General features: G+C 43.7%; 2 protein-coding genes across 8 annotated transcripts in view; one reads left to right on the top strand and one right to left on the bottom strand.

The window, feature by feature from the left end:
* Positions 1-1,334: 1,334 nt before the first annotated feature.
* Positions 1,335-4,264, top strand: eef1a1l3 (eukaryotic translation elongation factor 1 alpha 1, like 3). Its single transcript, XM_086191959.1, has 7 exons — positions 1,335-1,569; positions 1,638-1,817; positions 2,261-2,557; positions 3,051-3,201; positions 3,303-3,559; positions 3,628-3,862; positions 3,933-4,264. Exons 1-7 carry the CDS (start codon positions 1,426-1,428, stop codon positions 4,031-4,033), a joined length of 1,365 nt encoding a protein of 454 aa, XP_086048085.1. The 5' UTR covers positions 1,335-1,425; the 3' UTR covers positions 4,034-4,264.
* Positions 4,265-5,017: 753 nt separating this feature from the next.
* asap1b (ArfGAP with SH3 domain, ankyrin repeat and PH domain 1b) overlaps positions 5,018-20,959 on the bottom strand; it is a 63,443-nt gene continuing 47,501 nt past the window's right edge. For 4 of the 7 annotated variants that reach the window (XM_086192128.1, XM_086192129.1, XM_086192130.1 and 1 more), the window contains exons 15-30: positions 20,243-20,409; positions 17,897-18,030; positions 17,535-17,626; positions 17,258-17,444; positions 15,080-15,165; positions 14,255-14,370; positions 14,100-14,167; positions 13,277-13,384; positions 12,436-12,664; positions 10,306-10,374; positions 9,577-9,738; positions 8,390-8,468; positions 8,234-8,298; positions 7,627-8,156; positions 7,031-7,153; positions 5,018-6,343 (exon numbers count right to left, since the gene is read on the bottom strand). In XM_086192128.1, coding sequence (XP_086048254.1) covers positions 6,269-6,343; positions 7,031-7,153; positions 7,627-8,156; positions 8,234-8,298; positions 8,390-8,468; positions 9,577-9,738; positions 10,306-10,374; positions 12,436-12,664; positions 13,277-13,384; positions 14,100-14,167; positions 14,255-14,370; positions 15,080-15,165; positions 17,258-17,444; positions 17,535-17,626; positions 17,897-18,030; positions 20,243-20,409 — 2,290 coding nt within the window. In that variant the 3' untranslated portion in view covers positions 5,018-6,268. The remainder of the gene's footprint in view (positions 6,344-7,030; positions 7,154-7,626; positions 8,157-8,233; positions 8,299-8,389; positions 8,469-9,576; positions 9,739-10,305; positions 10,375-12,435; positions 12,665-13,276; positions 13,385-14,099; positions 14,168-14,254; positions 14,371-15,079; positions 15,166-17,257; positions 17,445-17,534; positions 17,627-17,896; positions 18,031-20,242; positions 20,410-20,959) is intronic. The other 3 variants (XM_086192132.1, XM_086192131.1, XM_086192133.1) reach the window with 3 other exon arrangements.

Below are 20,959 nucleotides of genomic sequence, written 5' to 3'. Positions count from 1 at the left end.
ATTTAAATGTATTTTTGATTTCTTTCTTATGTAAACATGTACAAAGAGACCTCCTTATCTTCTTGATTTTCTATTTTTTCTTTATTATATATTGTTTGAATTACCATTTTTGAGATGGTGTTTCATTTAATTTCTATTCATCTTATTTTATCTATACCTTCGAGAGGCTACTTCCTTCTTATTTATCTTTACTGAGAAAAGGAGCACTGCAATCCAACGATTTCCCGCAAGGGATTAATAAAGGATGTCTGATTCTGATTTTAGTAAAAGTATAGATCTTCCACCACTGTTTGTTTCAACAGAGCAAAAGAAAGTCCATTTTCAGCACGTGTGTGTGTATGGGAACATCCATATTTCCAAATCACAGTGTTTACTTTACAACTTTTTTATTTATTTTTTTTTGTGTGTTTTGGATGATGATTTGCTCCCAAAGTAAAAGTCCTGTCAGAAATAATCACGCCAGCACACGAGCACCTTGAACTCTTATTAAAAGCGGCCACATGTGATGTGGTGCAGTTGAACGCCGCTGGAAGGAAAACACCTCCCAGTATAACAGCCCCACTAGTTAAATATGGGCCTGCTCTGGGACGCTTCTGACGCTCAGGGCTCACACCCGCACGGTTCTAAACACGACTTGCGTCAGACATGGAGGAGGAAACCCCATTATTCTAGACCTTTTGGGACCATAAGGGAACTGAGACCAGAGGTGGAGAACATTTGGGTCAAACGTTCACTGCTATCAGGTTTTTGGGTTTTGTTTTTTTTTTTAACAAAGGAAATGAATTTCTGCATTTTTTTATGGTCACCAATTTCTAAGCTATGATGCAGTGCATGCATAGTCCAAATTCATTCACACACACACACACACACACACACACACACACACACACACACATATATATATATATATATATATATATATATATTCTTTGCTTTCATGAAGCTTACACTGTCTGATGGTGGCTCCTACACAACTGCTATTTAATTTAAGAGCAAAAACAGAACATGTTTCTTTGATAATAAATTACCTTTTAGCTGTAGCTTAGCTTTCTTGAGTACAGAGGTGAATGCTGGAGGTTCCAGCTGTCTACCCTTCCTCACAGCTGGCTGTTATTTTGGATTTGTGATGATTTTTATCTGTGTTTTTGCAGCTTAGATATTTCAACTCAAGGAGAAACCTTTCTGTCGATATACAGTTAAGAATTTAAATTAAAAAACAACAACAACAACAACCATGGAGTTGAGAAGGAGCCAACAGATGCTAATTAAGCTAATTAAAGCAGCACACCTGTCAGTTATCATCCACCTGTAGCTTATAAAGCTTCCCCGGACTCGCTGCCGAGCTCATTTAATAACCTAAATAAATCAAATCAAATTGAGAGCTTGTAATTCCATCTCAGCGGTCCAACAGTTAACCCTCCAAACATGGTTAAAGAGAAGACTCACATCAACGTGGTGATTATCGGCCATGTGGACAGCGGCAAGTCCACCACCACCGGCCACCTGGTCTACAAGTGCGGCGGCATCGACCAGAGGAGGCTGGAGAAGTTTGAGAAGGCGGCGGCTCAGGTGAGGACCGAGACGGTTTGAAAAATCCCTAGACTACAACCTGCAATAGGAAACTGTGTGTGTCACAGATGGGGAAGAGCTCCTTCAAGTTCGCCTGGGCCCTGGACAAGCTGAAGGCTGAGCGGGAGCGAGGCATCACCATCGATATATCGCTGCTTAAGTTCAGTACTCAGAAGTATTCCATGACGATAATTGATGCTCCGGGACACCGCGACTTTATTAAAAACATGATAACCGGAACGTCACAGGTGAGCAGCTCCTTCTGTTGCTAGAGTTTTATAATTGGGGGGGCAGCTACAGGTGCTGGTGTACCTCTAATATTTGAGTTAGACAGGGTTGAATTCATAAGTGCCCTCAAAGTTGAAGTGAAACTCAGTTTAAGTGTTGTTGTTTTTTTTAAAGGCTCAGTGAGCAAAATGAGGGATAAGAACCCTGAATTCAAAAAAGCTTTACAAACCCATGTGACTGACCAGCTGCTCCCCCCCATTATCTTCATCAATAGTTCGGAATTTGTCTCTGGGCAACTCCGGCTGCAGATTTCAGATGGAACCTGATGGTTCTGAAACTGAAATGCTCATCCTAAATGCTAAATTGTGACCAGTCACCTCTGAACGCCCTCTGACAAATGCCTCCGCCCTGTAAATCTGGCATCAACTCAGGTTTATTTACCTGCTTTTATGCTATATCCCAGGCCGATGTCGCCCTCCTGGTGGTCTCAGCTGCCAAAGGAGAGTTTGAAGCCGGTGTATCCAGAAGCGGTCAGACCAGAGAACACGCCCTGCTGGCCTACACTCTGGGGGTCAAGCAAATGATCGTCTGCGTGAACAAGATGGACGTGACCGAGCCGCCGTACAGCCAGAAACGCTATGACGAGGTGGTCAGAGCGGTCAGTGGGTTCCTGAGGAAGATCGGCTATGACCCTGCGACTGTCCCCTTTGTTCCGATATCTGGTTGGACTGGAGAGAACATGATCACTGCAACTCAGAGGGTAATGATGAATGATTTAGGCCTCAAGTTGAATGGCAGAAGTACACATAAACAGAAGTTCAAACACAAAAGTACTGGGGATAAAAACTAACCTTTGACCCAAATAAAAGGGAGACGTTCAGGCCCTTAAATGTACTAAAAAGAACTAAACAGCCCTCAAGATGTATAATTCAATGAAATCTGAAATCTAGTAAACAGATTGCCTTGAAGAAAAAAAAAGGTAAAGTTTACAAAGTGTTCATTTTAGTAATATCACTATGGTTAACATCTGTTTTGGTTGGATAGTCTTCATGATGGGTAAACATGCAATTAACCTCATTCAATAAAACAAAAGTGAAGAGCATGTCAAGAAAATGTCAGTTAGAAAGTAGTTTTGTAATTAAAAACGTAGGTTAAAAGTTGAGAGAATACTTGCGGAGCTGCGTGAGAGGAGCTTGTACTGCCTGCCTCTGCTTAAAATCACTCCTGGCATTCAGCAGCAGTAATCTGTCCAGATGCCCTGGTTCCAAGGCTGGAAAGTCAGACGAAGAGAGGGGAGTTCTAGTGGGAGGACGCTACTAGAGGTGCTGGACTCGGTCCAACCACCAGTGCGCACCATCAACAAGCCTTTACGATTACCTCTGCAAGACGTCTACAAAATAGGAGGTAGGATGGCGCTCGTCTCGTGCTGCCCTTCAGAGTTGTGGTTTCAAAGATTTGAGAACCAAATTAAGGGAAAAAATGCTGAATCATAAATGCACTTGCAGGAGTTGGGACTGTACCCGTGGGCAAGATTGAAACTGGCGTGCTCAAACCTGGCATGACGCTGATGTTCTCCCCCGCCAAGCTCACTGCTGAGGTCAAGTCCATCGAGATGCATCACCAGGGGCTGGAGACGGCGCTGCCGGGACACAATGTTGGCTTCAACATTAAAAACGTGTCTGTCAAGAACCTGCGGCGTGGGGATGTCGCCGGTAACGCCCAGCACGATCCTCCCTCAGATGTCAACAGCTTTGAAGCTCAGGTCGGTCCAGTTACCATCCGCGTTTACGCCTGAGTAGCCTCCTGCACTGATGGTTCTCTGGTTCTCAGGTGATCATCCTGAACCATCCAGGGAAGATCAAAACTGGCTACTCCCCTGTGCTGGACTGCCACACCGCCCATGTGACCTGTCGCTTTGCAGAGCTGATGGAGAAGCTGGACCGCCGAACCGGCAAGAAACTGGAGGACCGCCCACAGCTGCTGATGTCTGGAGATGCTGCGACGGTCAAACTGGTTCCCATCAAGCCCATGTGTGTGGAGAGCTTCTTCACATACCCTCCTCTAGGTTTGTACGGGTCTACTGAGTATACATGCTCATCCCACCATTCGCCCGCCCTAACAGGTTTCACCAACAGGTCGGTTTGCTGCTAGAGACCTGAAACAGACGGTCGCCGTCGGGGTCATCAAGTCAGTGGAGAAGGACAAAGGCTCCAGAAAAGTGCAAGTGTGTAAATAAGTGTCTGTTACCAGTATTCTGGTAGGACTGCTTTATGTGAACAGTTTGGTTTTGTAAGATGCAGTTTTTATGTTGTGACACAAAATCTTTACGTTGTCCTAGTTTTAATTTCTGTGTTTAATATTGAATCCAAAAGGAGCTGCAGAATTGGATGGTTTATTTTGGTTAAAAGGTGAAATCGGAAGTTGAGCTTCCAAAATAAAGAGTTGGAGATGAATTATTGATTTTTTTTTTCTTTTTTTGAAGGTTCAGCTTTATGGTATAAACTTCAAACAAATGCAGTTAAACAGAAGCCCCCCTCTTTTTTTCTTTTTTTTTAATATATCAACGCTATCATAAACATACTTGGCACGTGACACTTGAGATGCCAGGAGACACGCTGGGATTATACACTTTAATTTGGAGGAACATGAGTGGGAGGATTTGTTTAGGGCACAACACTAAAATGCAGCACTGACTTAATCTCATATTAAACCCTGGAGGTGTGGCGCTGAAAACACTTCAAAGCTACTTTAAAAAAAAAGAAGCAAAAATCTGACTAATGGTAAAGCTGTCATCTAGTCAGATGCTAATAATGAGGTGAGCAGGCTCCAGGCCGAGCCTTTAAAATGACTGCAGTCCAATAACTGGCTGGAATTTGTGTAAATGCTCCAGTAAAGAAGTGATGCACTGATTATCACGCTTTCAACCTGTAATCACATTTTAGTTTTCTGGAACTGAGCAATTTAGAAAAAAAAAATGACATTACAATGATTCACAATATAAGGAATTGTGATTATTTGCATTTTATCACTGAAGTGATTTTTGCAGTGACCTGCGTCAAAGATGTTCCCTGGAGTTCATTCACATGCAGGGATACCGCTGCTGCTCCACCACACTTCATTAGGACGGTATTTGACATACAGAGCTGCCATGTTCCATTTTAAAACTGAGGGAGAGGCACCCATAAACCGTGACGACTTGAGTAAACGGGCACACGCAAAGTGAAGTACAGCACTTTTAATGATACAATGGGTTGGTGGGTTTGTTCCTTAACATGGGATGAACTGCAAGTCAGTGAAGACTGGGTGATAACACATCAGCTCTCCAGCCTTGTTTTTTTGTTTTTTTTACAAGTCCATCCTTCATCTAAAAGACATCTCGGTTCACAGGCAAACCTGGTAATGAATCCAGTAACATGGAATGATATTACATGACTCCAATGAAAAGAAAAAAAAGGAAAAACAAATTCAAGCTCATGAGGTTTTACAAGACACTGAATTGTGAACACAGGTTGTGAAATCTCAAGCCTGTCAGAAAATCAAGTTATTGCTAAGATGTCCTCTTGACTTTCCAATACTTGTCATTAATAGTGGCTTTAACAACAGGATACCTTCCTGCTTTATTAGTGGCTCTTCAAACCCTGAGGTGAGCATCTTGACTGCAGCACTCCACTCAATTCCAGTCGTTGTTACACCATGCACAGAGAAGCTCCAAGCACTGTGGAGATGATTCGCACACAGAGCAAACGTAGAGTGAAGAGTGTAACAAGGAGTAAATTAGTGACTGACAGTGAACCACAGGCTTTGATATTCCACCACACAGTAGCAGCAGGTTTCTATACTGTAAAACAACACGTGTACACACAAAGCAAGCAAGAACAAGGAGTACATTTAATGATCACCTCGGGAAGATTAGTGGGAGACGGCGTCGGCCTCTTCAGTCAATTATGGTGATAAACAGGGATGCAAGACACAAATAGTGACATGATCTATTTCACATTCCGTTTCTTAATTGTCCTTTTTTTTCCAGAAATATAAGTTGATAATTACTTGAGGGACAGTAAAATTAATACAGATAAAATTCCACCTCTACTGCCCTGGTGTTTAATACGACAGGTAGAGAGCAACGGTACATGTTTTGTACAATAAAACATGTATATACACTCACACACAAATATATATATTTACATACATATATACACAGTAACAGCATAAACATAGACTTTAGGTAAGTGCTAGGGTTTTGAGAATGGCTTGTTCGCAGCCGTGCTATAGGGTTAAGATAATACTGGTAGAGGAGGAATACACACATTCTTTGTACAGCATGGATGAGGCATCCACAGCTAGATGAGCCTTCTTGGTTTTCTTCTTTGTTTCTTTTTCCTTGACGACACATGTCTTGTGACAAGAGGTGTTTGGATAGCTATTTACAGCAGCTCCCCATTCAGGGAGAGGCGTAGTGCAAGTCTTTCTGTCAGTCACTCAGGATGTGCACAAAAGACATGGGGAACACCCCTTTTCTCTCTGGATCTCCTTCAATGTGCCCGATCTAGATAGGGAAATGAGAAAAGACCATAATGTGGCATTTGTTGCTCATCTTGCACACTTGGAAATTATGTTTTGACCCAAAAAGTACATTTGGCCTTTCTGATTCTGTTTTAAGCACAGAAAGTCCCCCCCCCCCTTCTATTTGCTTCTCTGTGACTCCAGAATGTAGAGTAAGCTAGCTATGTATATTTGGCTAAAATATAATACCCACTAAAGGCTCACGGCAGCAAAACGGCACCAAAAAAAGCTAATTTGTAAATTCTCCAGTGCATCGTCTGATATAATGTTCATCTTCTTTATCCAGCTGTATGCTCAGTAACCCGCAGAGATACATTTACCAGCGTATCAACTTGTTAGCACATTCATGGTAGCTGAGAACTGGAAGCGCTACAGTTGGCTTGTTTTTAACTCAGTGTTTTTTTTGGATTACTGAGCCCACAAGTGGGTAAAGAAGATGGGACGGATGATATGCATGACACACTGACATTGTTATACTGATACTGACAGTTTTGCTGTCGGCCATTAGTTTTGAGCTAAAGTTACGTGTTTGGTTACAAAGATGCAATACAGGAGGGAACGAACATCTTTGTGAGCTCAAAACTCCTATTTAAGAGAACTGGAATGGCAGAAAAAAAAACTTTTTGGGTGACGCACGGCAACAACGCTGGTTCCACTGGACTTAACTTACCCACCACTCCTGGTCCTCCTCTCCCGTAACTATAATCACCTCTCCTTCAACGAAAGTAAGTTCGTCATCATTGTCAGCCTGGCAGTCGTAGATGGTTTTCACACGCCGGGCTTTGCTCTTCCCCTGGACACACACAAAAGAAAGTCACTGTTAATACAGACACGCTAATGGATAACTTCACGAGGTAATAAGAGACAGCTGTGGTCCAGGAGGAGGAGTGGGTCGTCTAGTATTAGGAAGGTTGGATCCCTGGCTCTTCAGAAAGACACTGTCATCAGAAATAACCTTTAAAAAGCCACATCAAGCATTCAAAGTATCAAAATTGCTGTTGTCTATGTGAACACTGTGTTCAGACATGAATGAAGGTTAAGAAATATCCCCTTGAAATTTCAGTATTAGGTCTAATGTACATCCAAAACACACAGTTTCTTTTTCGCTGTTTCTTTCCGTAATCAACCGTGACAAATAACCGGTTCCAGACCTTTCCCAGTGGAAGTCACATCGGAAAACTAAACGCCAATGCGTGAGTTCGTAACAACATCAGGAGACAGTTAAAATGATGCCCCTGACTGGTTGTAAAGAAAAAGTGAGCGTACCGCATTGATCTTCCTTGGAAGGGGCACCGGTGTCTCTGCGGTTCCTGCCGGGGTCCCATTAGTGTCCTCCACAGGTTGTTGAGAGGGCGTGGCTGTATTTGCTTGTTGATTTGGTGATGGCGAGTCTTGAGGTTGAGGCTGCGGTTGAGGCGGAGGAGGCGGTTGCGTTTGAGGCCTGGTCACCGTCTCTGAGGGAGGTGGTCTGGGAGTGGACTCAGCCGGTCCAGGTTTTGGGGGGATGTCAGTGAGGTGAGGTTTTGGAGGGAGGTCTTTGAGCTGCGGTTTGGGTGGGAGGTCTCCCAGCTGAGGTTTAGGGGGGAGGTCGGAGAGCTGCGGCTTTGGAGGGAGTTCTCCAGGTTTAGGTGGAAGGTCAGACTGTTGCGGTTTGGGGGGCAGGTCTCCCAGCTGGGGCTTGTCTGGTAACTGAGCCTTCTGCGGGGCATCGGTTCCTGGTGGGGACTTCTGGAAGACCTCTGGAGGTGGTTTATCCATGGAGGGGTGGTGTATGGTGTCAATCTTCCGCAATGCCACTGGAGTGAAAACAGACTTATGAATAACTTCTTCAATTTAAAAGTTTTATCAAAGTGAAATCAGGCAGACATTTTACCTTTCTGAGGTAGTTTGGGAAGAACCCTTGGACCAAGTGTAGACTTTGTGTTGCTAGAAGTAGTGCTGGAAGTAGATTAATAATTAAAAATGCATGGAACATTAAATATAGGATTCAATAAAGTGATTCTGTAAGTCCACTTTCCCTCCAAGATACCTTTGCTGCTGAGGAATGCCTTCAAACTTGTTCGATACAGGAGACATCTTGCTGACGGGCGGAGGGGTGGAGTCGCTTCCTACAGTGTCAATATCATGAACATTATTCAACGCTGTAACAGCAGCAGCCAAGAGATTAATTTGATATAAATGTGGAGTAAATAAACATGCTGCGATGGTTGAGAAAACAATGAGGGAGGCGTCGTCTGGCTGAGCTTTCCATGAGCCGAGATAAAGTGTTAAATTAGCAGCGGGGCGTTAACGTGTGACAGTATGTACAAACACAACAGAGGACAAATGATAACAAGTAAACAACAGTAAAAATAGCCCTGATATACAGTAAAATTAATGAGGCGTTTCATTGGATTACAGAATGCTGACACTCTTTATGAAGTACGCTCATCTGCTATTCTCTCCAGACTCAGACAAGAGGCTAAATATCCTCTCTCTTCTGTGCGCCCACAAGAGACTGGCCTACTGCTAAATAGCTTAGCACAATGAATGGTAGTTGGTTGTAAGTGTTAGCATACCTCGTTAAACACTCTTACAAAGTCAGCCATGATTAATGGCAGCAGTCACTCTTGTAGACAGGAAAAAATGTTTTCTTTTGTATGCCAAAGTTATAGAGAAGCATTTCAGGTGCTGAGTCAAATCACTGCACCCAGTCAGGAAAGTACTTCCGGCAATGTGTCTGTTTCTAAAAATTAGACTGTCTTGTAATTTCAAATTATATAGCTATTTTGTCATAATTTAATGCATAATCCTAGCAATATAAATGCAGATAAAAATCCTTTTTAGAGGAAAGTGTAGGCTAACACTTTCCATCCACTACCATTCATCGCGCTAAGCTAGCTAGCGGTCTCTCTGGGTATAAGCTCTTTAATACATGCACAGAGGAGAGAGGAGATGTATATACTGGTCTGGCTCTGGGGGTGATGGCTAATCAGTGTTTTTCCAAAAAAGTTGATGTGTTCCTTTAAACTTGGGGAAGTTTGTTTAATAGTTCTATCTCTGGGCACAAGTTTTTATTTTGGAGCCTGTGAAAAGTATCTTGTGTTCTTGGTCAAAGGAGTTTGGTTGTCGTTCGGTCATCATCATGTGGTCACCTGATAACAGCAGGGAAATGACTGATAGATGTAGAAGTATCAAATATACAAAGTCCCATTGCAAAGTGTGCTTGCGTCTCACCCCCAGTCAAGCCCCCTTTACTGTGTGGACTGTGACAGAGCGGGCTGGGTGGGTCTGACAGGGTGCGTTTGTGTCCAGGAGGGGGGGGCGGAGGCCTCTTCTTGGACAGGGTGGAGCTGCCTCCTGGTGTGTGTGCAGAGGAAGGGCCAGATGGGGGAGGAGCTGGAGGAGTGATACATAAAACAAATGAGGTGATGAGGCCCCCCAATCAGACTAGAAACCCTTGCCCCAAAAAACCTACAGAAGGTAGAGAAGAGGAGGATGAAGCACAGAAGAGGAGAGGAGGAGGAGGAGGAGGAGGAGGAGGAGGAGTAAGGTAGACTGTGTTGACGAAATGAGGAGACTGAAAATAATGAACGCCAAACTCTCCAAGCAAATTATAACAGAGGTCTTGACGGAAGTGTGAAATAATTAACGGACATGTGATCTTAGGGAGAGTGTGTGTGTGTGTGTGTGTTTGTGTGTGTGTCTATCAAGGCACTAATAAAGAGGGAGAGCAGCTAATAGAGAGCTCAGCCAGAGAGGAATCAGCTGTGATATGAGTTTACAGCTCAAGGATGGTGGGACATGATTCCAGTTGAGAAATCTTTAAAAAGAAAAAGGCAAGGAAAACTTGCTTGAATGATATTCTTAATTAAAACACCACCACCCTGTGAATGTGAGCGGTAAAGGAAGAAACAACTGAGGGATAACTGTACATGGGGGAGAACATAAAATCAGGATATTCACTGATGTATGGTCGGGTGCCAGCCAGTGTGGCGTAGTGCGAATGAGAGCCAAGGAATGCCAAGTGTGGAGCTGAAAGAATAGAGAAACAAAAAAGAGAAAGAAAGGAGAGCGAGATGAGGAGGAGTGTGGGAGAGAATCTACAGCATGTCAGGTCTTAAAAAGAGCTGCTCCCACACAGTATAAAAAAAACAAAAACAAAATAAAAAAACGACAAGATGAAGTCTTGTCCGTAGCAAGCAAAGCAAAAAAGAGGAGGAGCTGCGTGAAGCTGGCTGGCCTCCGGGATGAACTCTTCAGCAGCCGCTGCGCCGCTTATCTGGAGCACCTGAAGAGTTGGGATGTTATTCTACATGTATTTCAGGATTATCATCTTATTTTTGCATGAAACAAAACATGAAGTTCCACTTGTTTACAATGCTTTTGTCAAGACTTAGACTCGAGTAGCTGACTTTTACATCGGAATTTTCGATAATCTCCAAAAACTGAAAACAGCTTTTACGATTTTTGAAACATAAATGCATACATCCCTAAAATACAAAGCTAACGTGATGCGATCACCACCACCACCACCACATTAGCTTCGAACTTCATAAGTGTGCTGTTTACTGATGTATTTTATGCTGGGGGAGAAAAAAAAAAAGTTGAAATATCTGAAGCTTAAAAAAAGAATTCTGTTGTCTGGTAGACGAAGGAACCACATGTGCAACAACATCGGATTAATTCTGGGCTTTGGGATTCCTACACAAATTTATTTTCCCGAGAATCACGGAGCTCCAGGGACTTTAATCAGGAACTAATATCTTTGGATAGTTTGCTAGAAAGTTTTTACAGTGTCAGTTTTTCTCAGGCTTCCCTAAGAGAACAGGTTCTCTTGTAGCAGTGGGCCGGTCTAATCGCTGGAGTAGTTCTTCCTCTCTGTTTTGCTGCATAGTTTCATCATACTACTGACATCTTGTTTATTTGTGCCGCCTCCTTATGTTGTTGTGACTGTTGAACTGAGGTTCTTAAGAGGGACATCCCTGCTCTCCAACTTTATCCACTTTCTACTGCTTATCCTGTTAAGGGTTGCTGGGGGACTGGGGCCTATCCCAGCTGCCTTCAGGCGAGAGGCGGGGTTCACCCTGGATGGGTCACCAGTCCATCACAGGTGGGTGGTGGGTGCCCGAGCCGGGACTCGAACCCGGAACCTTCTTGCTGTGAAGCGACAGCGCGAACCACTGCACCACCGTGCTGCCCTCTCCAACTTTATAAGCAACTTTATTTTATTTTGTTGATTTCATTTTATCACATATCACATTCTTTTCATTTTGACAAAGGTTTTTTTTGTTTTTGGAGGAGAGTGAGGGTGAAGTTTTTGAGAGAAAAAAATAAGAACCCCTTATTCTGGAACACACAATCAGACTAAGCAGTTAAAGTTCCCGGGCTCCTTCAGTTGTAAAAGGTTGATTAAATGGCATTGGTTTTCATTGGAAACAGGTGAAACCCCACATCTCTTGTCTAAAGAAAAATAAGATTGTAATGCTCAAAAATGAATCAAATGACTTGCTCAAATGGGTGTTTTGCACTGTAAGCCTTAGTGATGTTTTTAACCACAACAGAAGTTGTTGCTCCTCAGAGGGAGGAGTGTTATCTTTAATTCTATTAGTGCAGAGACAGCAAGCCCACCCACAAATAGTGTGTGTAAATTGTGTTGACGTTGATAATGACATGTGTGTGTCTAACTTCCCTTTCACATGCCAGACTCGCTGTGGCCGCGCCGCCCTCTCCTGCAGCCACGTTTTCCTGAGGAATGGCTGTGTAAGCAATCTAAATGACACCTGCCTTCTTATCAGTGTGTTGACAAATTACATTCCACTGCAGGGAGTGTAAATGTGTGTGTGTGTGTGTGTGTGTGTGTAGATTGAATGACAGCTTTAAGAGGAAACTTTCCAGAAAAGTGATTACACAGCATTCCTACGCAGTTATTCCTGTCCTTGATATAATCAAACATTAGAGGACACAATAAAGTGCAGCTTCAGTCTATTTTCCCTCCAGTAATCAAATACAGTAGTAAACCATTATCAACATTGGAGCTGTCATGTTGTAAATCTGGATGGGGGCTCATGAGCACTTGGAGCAGGCAGATCTGACCTTTGCCCTGGTTCCTGGGAGGCAGCGGCGGTCCGTCGGCCACAGGGGACGAGGTGAGGTCTGTGGAGGCGCTGTACATCTGGTTGGTGAAGGCGCTGTAGGACAGACGCTGCTGCTTGTCCCTTTGGCTGATGAAGCCCGGCAGAGAGAGTTTGTCATGGGGGGAGAGGCTGGAGGAGTGGCAGAAACTCTGAGGCCTGGGGGAGCGGTCCTTCTTGATGGGACTGGGCTGGAGGGAGGGGATGGAGGGGACATGAAAACTGCTGACACCAAGATGCAGACACCACAAGCACACATTTGATTTCTTGCAGCGTCAGAGGAAAAGGTCACTCTCTTTGATTTTCATATAGAGAGATAGGTGACATATTAATCCACGCAGCTTTAGAGATGCTAGAAGACGGATTTGGTTACTATTTGATCGAGATAGACACTAACAGAGATAGCACAATGTCAGCAAAGTTTCTACAACAATGATGACATCACATCCATAAACGAATAGAAGGATATACAGTTGTTAATGTACATATACACATTTTTTTAACAGACTGGTATCGGATCAGTACTACGTATCTGTAATACATAAAAGTTTGCATATAAGAATCAGTTTAAGGAAAGAGAAACAGTCTGGGGATGAATTAAATCCTGCAGGATGTTTTGCATTGTGGATCGTAGAATAAATTGATGTGTTCGTCAGATAAAAATGTTTTTTTCTGTGCTGCACGATAAGACTGACTCATCATCATCATCAACAACATCATCATCATTATTCTCATGAGGGGTACAAAGACGATCTGATGGAATTTAAGCTCAAACAAGTAACACACTGATAGTCAGTCCGGACCTTATCATCCAGATCATCATCGCTTTCGTCCATTTCCTCCAGTCTGAGGCTCCACTCGTACTCCACATGGATGTGAGGGTTAAATTTCCCCTCGGCAGCCTGCACAAGCTAACACACACACACACACACACACACACACACACACACGCACAAATTATATTTATACCCATGAAAGTGAGCTGCGATTCATTTCTCATCTCTACGATTCATATTTACAGGTGGATTTTTCTCTGAAAACCAGTTACCGGTACAAATAATTAAGAATACGCAATAAAATTAGAATATGCAATAATCTATGTAGAAAAACAAAACTAGACTGTATAACAGGCATGAATGTGAGACAGACAGAAAATATTAAAGACTGGATAAGTTACAGTAGCAGTTATTTAATTGTAAACATCTTTGTACTCTTTGCTGAGGTGACAGGGGAAAACCACTATTGGAAAATCAAATGAATTATGTATTTGTGAAGCAAATCGGTTTGCATCTAATTTTCATTAGCCGTATATTTTAGCTTGCAATAAAGCTTTTTTTGTCTGCACGCTCATGCTAGCGTTAATAATAAACCTACATCAACAATTATTTCCACTCTGCTGTCACTGCTGCCCGAGGCTGGAGACAGACCTCGGACTGCCATCTAGTGTTTTGACTTCTCCACCCAATAACCACTCAACATGTATCAGATCCACCACGGTTGCTGCTGCAGTGCACTGTGGTTATATGTCCTCTGGATTTGTTAAATGTAGAAGGCTTGATGGAGCTCTACTACCACTCTGATATCCAAAATCTGCAGCTCCTGTGTCTGCCGGTGAGAAATACTTACTGCCTCCTCACACTGAGTGTTCCTCAGTCGCCTGGCAACATCCAGCGCCGTCTCTCCGTTCTGATTGGCTGACGGGTCGAAAGGGATATTCAACAGTTAAGAGTGTGACACGTTGATGACATTAAGGAGACGATGAACCTCAACATGTGACTCACTGATGTCAGTTGCCGGTTTGCCCCTCAGGAGTAACTTGAGGCACTCTGGCTTCTCGTACATGCAGCAGTAATGCAGGGCAGTGTTCCCCCACTCCGTCTGCTTATCCAGGTTACCGCTAGTTAAACACACACACACACACACACACACACACACATAAAGAGAGGGCAAAGGGTCACAAGCCCGAGGGTGTTTTCCACAGTCTTGCAGCTTCAGGTTAATGTATCATCACCCAGACTCTTGATTTAACATGAAAGGAGTCTCTTGATTCAACCCTTCAGGGTGCAAGCAAAAACATGTTAAAGTGAAAATCTAATCAGTCCATGAGAAGAGCAGAATTGGGATTTTTATGGGAGTGTAAATCACAACCCAAGACAAACACGGGCTTCAGAAAAATGAGCTAATATTAGATTAGCCAGCTTTTTGGGTCTTCTGAGAAAGATGATGGCTAACGTGAGGCTTCCTCTTCTTCTGTTGGAGGCTGTTGGAGCAGTGGTGGGTAAACAATTGAAAAGAGAGGAATAAATTAAGGCAGAGAACAAGTGCTTGACCCATTTCTCTTTGCCTTGTGGGAATCGGGGGCTGAGCTGCGCAGCACTAAGCTTAACGCTGCTCTTCCACTGCTTTAACACAGACAGAAGAGAGGAACAGGCGAGATCCCTTTTTTTTTTACGCTGCGTCTTTCCAAAAAAGTGTTCCTATATTTGAAATGAAAACCACTGCGGATGTGTTTTGTTTTGGGGGTTTGTAAACTTACACGACAACCCCCAAGTGATCCGAATACAAAACTGTTCTAGAATTGAACAAAACATTTTAAAACAAAGTACCTGTTCTGCACCAGGAAGTCCACCAAGTGCAGCGAGGTCTGGTCAGCAGTCCGTACAGAGTAGTGCAGTGCCGTCTCCCCGGCTTCCTGCAGGGGGCCATCAAAGACAGCAAAGACACTGTGAGACAATCTGGGCAGCATCCATTCTGTATTCTCTCCCTCTCTGTCTCTTTCAGCATTTAAACAAGCTGCAGTAAACAAAATGGCTCCTAAAGATAATATTTCCACTAGACCGATGCTAAGATTGATGTTTGATTTAAATCTGTCTGCATGTATAATCTATTTAGATGTAAAGATGATTATAAAAATCAAGAATATATGTCCCTTACTATTTGCTATCTATTAGTGCATGTATTTTGTCATGGATTCCTGTCTGTGTCTCCTGATTGAGGTGGCGAGTGGGACGTCACAGCGCTGCCCGCAGCTCTCAGATCCACTGACAGGAGCTGATCAGATATCATTGAGTCAGACCACATTGCACAGGCAGCAGCACTAAAAGATATCTGCTTTTATTCCGCTGCTGCGTTGTACACTTAATTTTTCATTACAGAAGCACCATGTCTGTGTTACAAAACCCTTTGACCCATTTATGTCACATTAAGTCTGATCACTCGTGTTGTTTACAATCTTCACCATCGACTGCTTGTTATTTCATCTATAAACCAGCGCAGTATTAGGAGAAGGAGAAAGAACACGAAATGAACTAAAGATATATATCTAGATCTAGATATATATATATATATATATATATATAAAAGACAAATTAAAAATAAATGAGGCAGTCATGGATGTAAACACGACCTCAGACATGAAAGAGCTGGAGGTTTTGCTGGATATCACCACCTGCTGGTGAAGTTATCTGGATGATGTAAAACGTTCAGCCCCCCCCCCCCCATTTTTACACACCGAATAATTCGCCTAATTCACCCTGAGATGACGAAATACTGGATCAAAAAATGTGTCGAGCTCTGGGTCTGGAGTTGTCTAGCCCCTGTAGTCGAGTGTGAGGTCACGTGTGATGAAAATATCAACATGAGATGCCGCAGGAAAACATAGTTTGATTGTTTAAACGCCTCTCTTAAAGTCAAAGAATGTGGCTTTGCGGTATCCTCCTCTAGAACGTGATCTGCTAATCCATCACAATAAAGGTCAGGTGGATTTGAAACCATTCTAGATAAACATTTGAGAATTTTCACAAAACTGGAGAGAGAGCAGAGCAGAGGAGGGACAGTGCTTTCAAATATGATCTTCTCATGATACTTTACCCATGAGAAGGATATTATTCTGATATTTAATACATGATGCAAAACAGTTGGAGGAATATATGTTTCATTTCTGGCATCAACAAACTGCCACTGTTGTTAATTTGTCCCTCCTGCACCTTCCCTCTGTCTCTCTCTCTGTCTCTCTCTCTGTCTGCTCCCTCTCTCAAACAAAACAAGTGCTCCCTCCGCCCTCTTCTGTCTCTGCCCTTAATTTCCTCAAACATTGGTGGAAAGTGGAGATTTGACATTACGCCACTAAACGGTCATAAAGCATGGGTGCGGATTAAGTTCGGGTTTTATAGGAAAGATGGAAGACGGTGCTGCAAAACAAGGCAAAGTGCAGTGAAATAATGAATACCTGATCTAAATTGCAGTGGGGGTTAATCAGTTTAGCAGCATCTGTTTTTGATTCTTTAAAAAAAGAAATCAGTATTTGGCACCAGTGTATTGTGATATATTTCAGGACTGATATTTTCTGCCACCTCTGGTAAAGAGGCTCCAGCTGAACTGCTTGTAGGATGTTTGAATAGCATCTGAAACACCTCCTCAAACATCTTCTAACACCCCATAATTTCTTTTTACCCCCCCCCCCCCCAAAATCAACAATCCATCAATCCCGCGTGCTTGGCCAGGTGTAGGAGTGAAAGAATAGTTCTCTCTTGAGATTTTCACACAACTACCTCTTTCACTTTTGGCGTGCACAATCGATTGCAGCACCATGAACTCCATCCAAGACTCTTTCTTGGTCCTGAGGTCTTCACAGTGTGTCACACTGCTAAAACAATTCTGTCTCATGTGGTCCAGACCACCTCCCAATCTGGTCTGAGGGATCAGCCTGTACTTAATAGAGCTGTCCACTTGTGATTGGACCACTGAGGACAAATGTTAGAACTAGTTAAGAAGACAACACTCACCGGCCCCGCCTCTGGAAGAGGCTCCATAAGCTCCACCCCCTCTGCGTAGACCTGGATCAGGGCCAGCAGGTCCCTGGATTGGACTGCCTCAAATAGCTCAATCATTTTAGCTGCCGCAGACGTGCACGTCTTCCTCGCGTACTTGTGGTCCACATACTTGGCGTTGATGAACTCCTTCCTCACTGTCCTGTGGGCAAAAGATTGTGGACAAAGAGGAATCCGGTCAGTTGTTGGATGCAGTAGTTTTAAAGCATCTTTTAGCTCAGAGACAACGTACATGTCGCTGGAGGGAGTGGGCTTTGGTGAAGGGGAAGGGAGGTTTCCCTCCATGATCTCATTGAAACTACTGTTCCCAACATTCTTGGCCAGCTGGGGGAGAAACAGAGACAAGTTAGAAGATCGGAGTTCTGCTGACAAGGAGAACATGTTTTTTAGAGACAGATGAGCAAATTGGTTTTGGGACTTTTATATCCCTGCTGCTTTAGGCACCAAATCCTAATCTCTACTGTGTTTCTACTACCCTGTCATTATTTCTAATAATTCACTAGAGATGGAAATAGTGAAGGGTGTGGAGGTTTCCCGCCTCAAAAAAAAAAGAAGCTATTTATTCACTTGGTTTCTCCGTACGAAATGTCTCACCAAGAGTTCTGAGGTTCCTAGTTTATCAAGCTCCATGGACTGAATACGGGAGATGTGGACTCCCATCTCTCGGTGGATGCCAGAGCACTCAATGCAGGTCAAGATGCCCAGGTTCGTGGACAACCACTTGGGGTCTAGAAACACAGATGGACAGAACAAAACACGTGTTATTGATACACAAGCATGTTCTCCATCATCTCCATGTTCTATTGTTGCTGCAGCAGTCAGTGCAATTGGGCTGTTCAGGTCCTGTAAAACCGCTTAAAATTGAGTATATGATCCATATTTTTAACACGCAGAATATAAAATGAGCTGCAAAAAGCCAATGTACGACACAGTAAGTTAAATACTAGGAAATCATACAAATCAGTTCGCAGAAAGCCAGGGCTATGCTAAATTAAGGCAAATGCATCGTATTCAAAGAAAGAAAAAGGGTGTCAGCACGAGTCAATAAAGTGTGACAGTTCCACCCTTTCACTGAAAATACACCAAGGCACTTCTCAGGGTTATAGTCTAGTCCTTTAAGGCCGCTCTTAGAAGAGAAAAGGTTTCTCTGCGTCCCTACACCACTTAGCCCTATATTATTGAAGTACTTGCAAGAAGAATGGTAAGCCTAGACAGACGCTATTTGTTGAATAGTGGATGACAAGCATCGTGATGGTCCAGATCTGATAGAACACTTTCTTCATTTTCCGTGGGATCAAGAAGGCAGCAATGAACAGCACAGTACCAGAGGCATTCAAAAATAACACCAACATCTCTCCTATTCTCATTATAGACAAATTCTGCTGTGCAAATGATATTTTTGTGGATTTAATTGGCTGTTCAACAAGTCAGTCAGCTGACCGACAGAGAGGGCTTCAACTCCCCAGCGGATTCTAATTTACAGGGGCCGAGTAAAGGCATCAGGACAAGCTAGTGCAGATCCAACTGGTGTTGTCATACCGCTTTGTTCCACAGGAGGCGAGAATGAGTGGGAAGGGGCGGTGACGCCTTCCCAGACACCAAACAAAGGAGGCGCGTTTCAGCAGCTCGTATCATCAATCTCTCAGTCAGTAGCCAACGCTAACATCCTCATGTGAATGATGCCAGGGAAGCTATCATCTGTTGACTCCAAATGTCAACAAACGCTCATGTCGATAGTAAAATGAGTGATTGGAAATCTTTTTGTTGTTGTCGGCGTCAGTGTCTTATCTGACACGGTCCTTGAACAGGATCAATTCCTGCGCGGTAATCTCACCTTCAAAATAAAAGCAGCAAGGCTGTATTATTACTACAGTTTCTGACTGGAAGTTAGGCATCACGGCACGGATCTGACGAAGACCCGGCTGGTTAAAACGTCAATGAGAGCTCACATACAGGCACACACTGAGGGCAGGCGTGTGCTCGTACACACATTTACACAACACAACGAACAGATGCAGGGTAGTGGCGATAGGTCACAAAGAGCATGTTGAGCATGATGAGTGACCTCTATATCTGATTAATACTAAAGCTGCAAAGCTGTGCCTTATGTGTGTGTGTGTGTGTGTGTGTGGGGGGGGGGTCCTGGGAGACTATCAAATGAGATGGAATCCATTCAGAGCAGAGAGAACAAAGAGGCGACCTTTAAAAGTCAGAACCAAAGCATTTCAAATATGATGTTAATTTTCTGTTTGGAGGAATCAGAGCCGGCCACCTCAGGAATTGCTAACCTCTTCTGTGATCTGATGAGGAAAAATCCACAGGAATCAATCACAAATCTGGAGAACAGGTATTCCTGTAACCATGCAAATTATCAAAAGCAGCAACAAGAGTATATACAAGGGAAACTACCTCCCCTCTCTGCAGATTGCAGGGGTCGGCAGAGCATGTGTGACTTATGTAACAACGTGATGTAATGATGTTGTTTCTAAAAGCGCAGAAATGTTTTTTTTCCCCTTCAAGCGTAAGTCCGCCCGTCGCTGAGCTGCTGTGTGTTTGTGTCGACGAAGGAGAGTTTCAGTGTGTGTCGAGTGTCGGAGGGCCTGAACGTCTCTGTCACTCCTGAGTGCTGAGTCTTTGCCTCCTCATGCAGGAGAGGATCAGGACTGGGTTGTGTCCTGAATGCTAACAACACACACAACAGCTTGATGGCAGGAGGCTTTGCAGCGCGGCTCGTTCAATTATCGCACAATTGAAGGACGACGGGTTACAGGCTGCCATGATACTGCCAAGATATCAAAAAACGCTGTTTACCTAAAAGATTTGCCTACGGTTAAACGAGAAAATGCTGAGGCGAAGGATTTTGTCTTTTCCCACGACAAGGTGAAGGTTGACTCTGCAAGACAGGAGGAGGATGGACACACAAACACTATTGGGACGCACCTGCAGCTCCGCAGTCGCAGCACACTTCGTTGCCGGGCATCCGCAGCACGTCCTCTATGATGGCTTTAGTCAAGTCCTCCAAGCCATCCTCGCCTCCACTGGTCTGCTCGCCACGGAACGCCATGTTCAACGCTTCCTCCTTACTGTTGGTCAGCACTGAGATCCAGCTGCACCACATGAGAGGACAGAATGGCTTTTACCTTTACTCCAACAAAGCAGCAGAACGTTACTGGTTCGGTCCAGCGTCTCTCCAGAGGTCAAACTGTCCCTGAGCAAAACACTGAACTTCTAATTGCTCGGATGGTGACATCCGCAATTGGTTTACAATTTTTTGTCCTTCAACACCCCCACCCCCATCCCCCCGCCATACATTGTTAATCACTCTATTACCAAGCTGTCCCTTTCAGAACCGAGAACCAAGCTGGTGAAAAGAACTGTTCTGTCTCTGATACTCGTGGAGAGAGAAGTAACACAGGGATCCAAACTAGCCACCCACAGGTTGGGAGGTTATAGATAAAGATCCCGGGTGCCATATTTGCCAGGCCAATAAAATATGAAAACAGACAATTAAAACTTCCCTGGATGATATCTTCAAATTGCCCTCCAACAAACAATCCAAAACCCTTTTCACTTTACAATCCCAATGGATAAAGAAAGGAAGAAAATCCTCCTAATTTATGACCAAGGTGATCTTTAATGCAATCCTCACAACTGAGA

This window comes from Aulostomus chinensis, chromosome 21 (assembly GCF_037954235.1).
Source record: "Aulostomus chinensis isolate RoL2024-O1b breed Wild chromosome 21, RoL_Achi_v1.0, whole genome shotgun sequence".
Lineage (NCBI taxonomy): Eukaryota > Metazoa > Chordata > Actinopteri > Syngnathiformes > Aulostomidae > Aulostomus > Aulostomus chinensis.
This window is presented reverse-complemented; position numbering and strand designations above follow the sequence as displayed.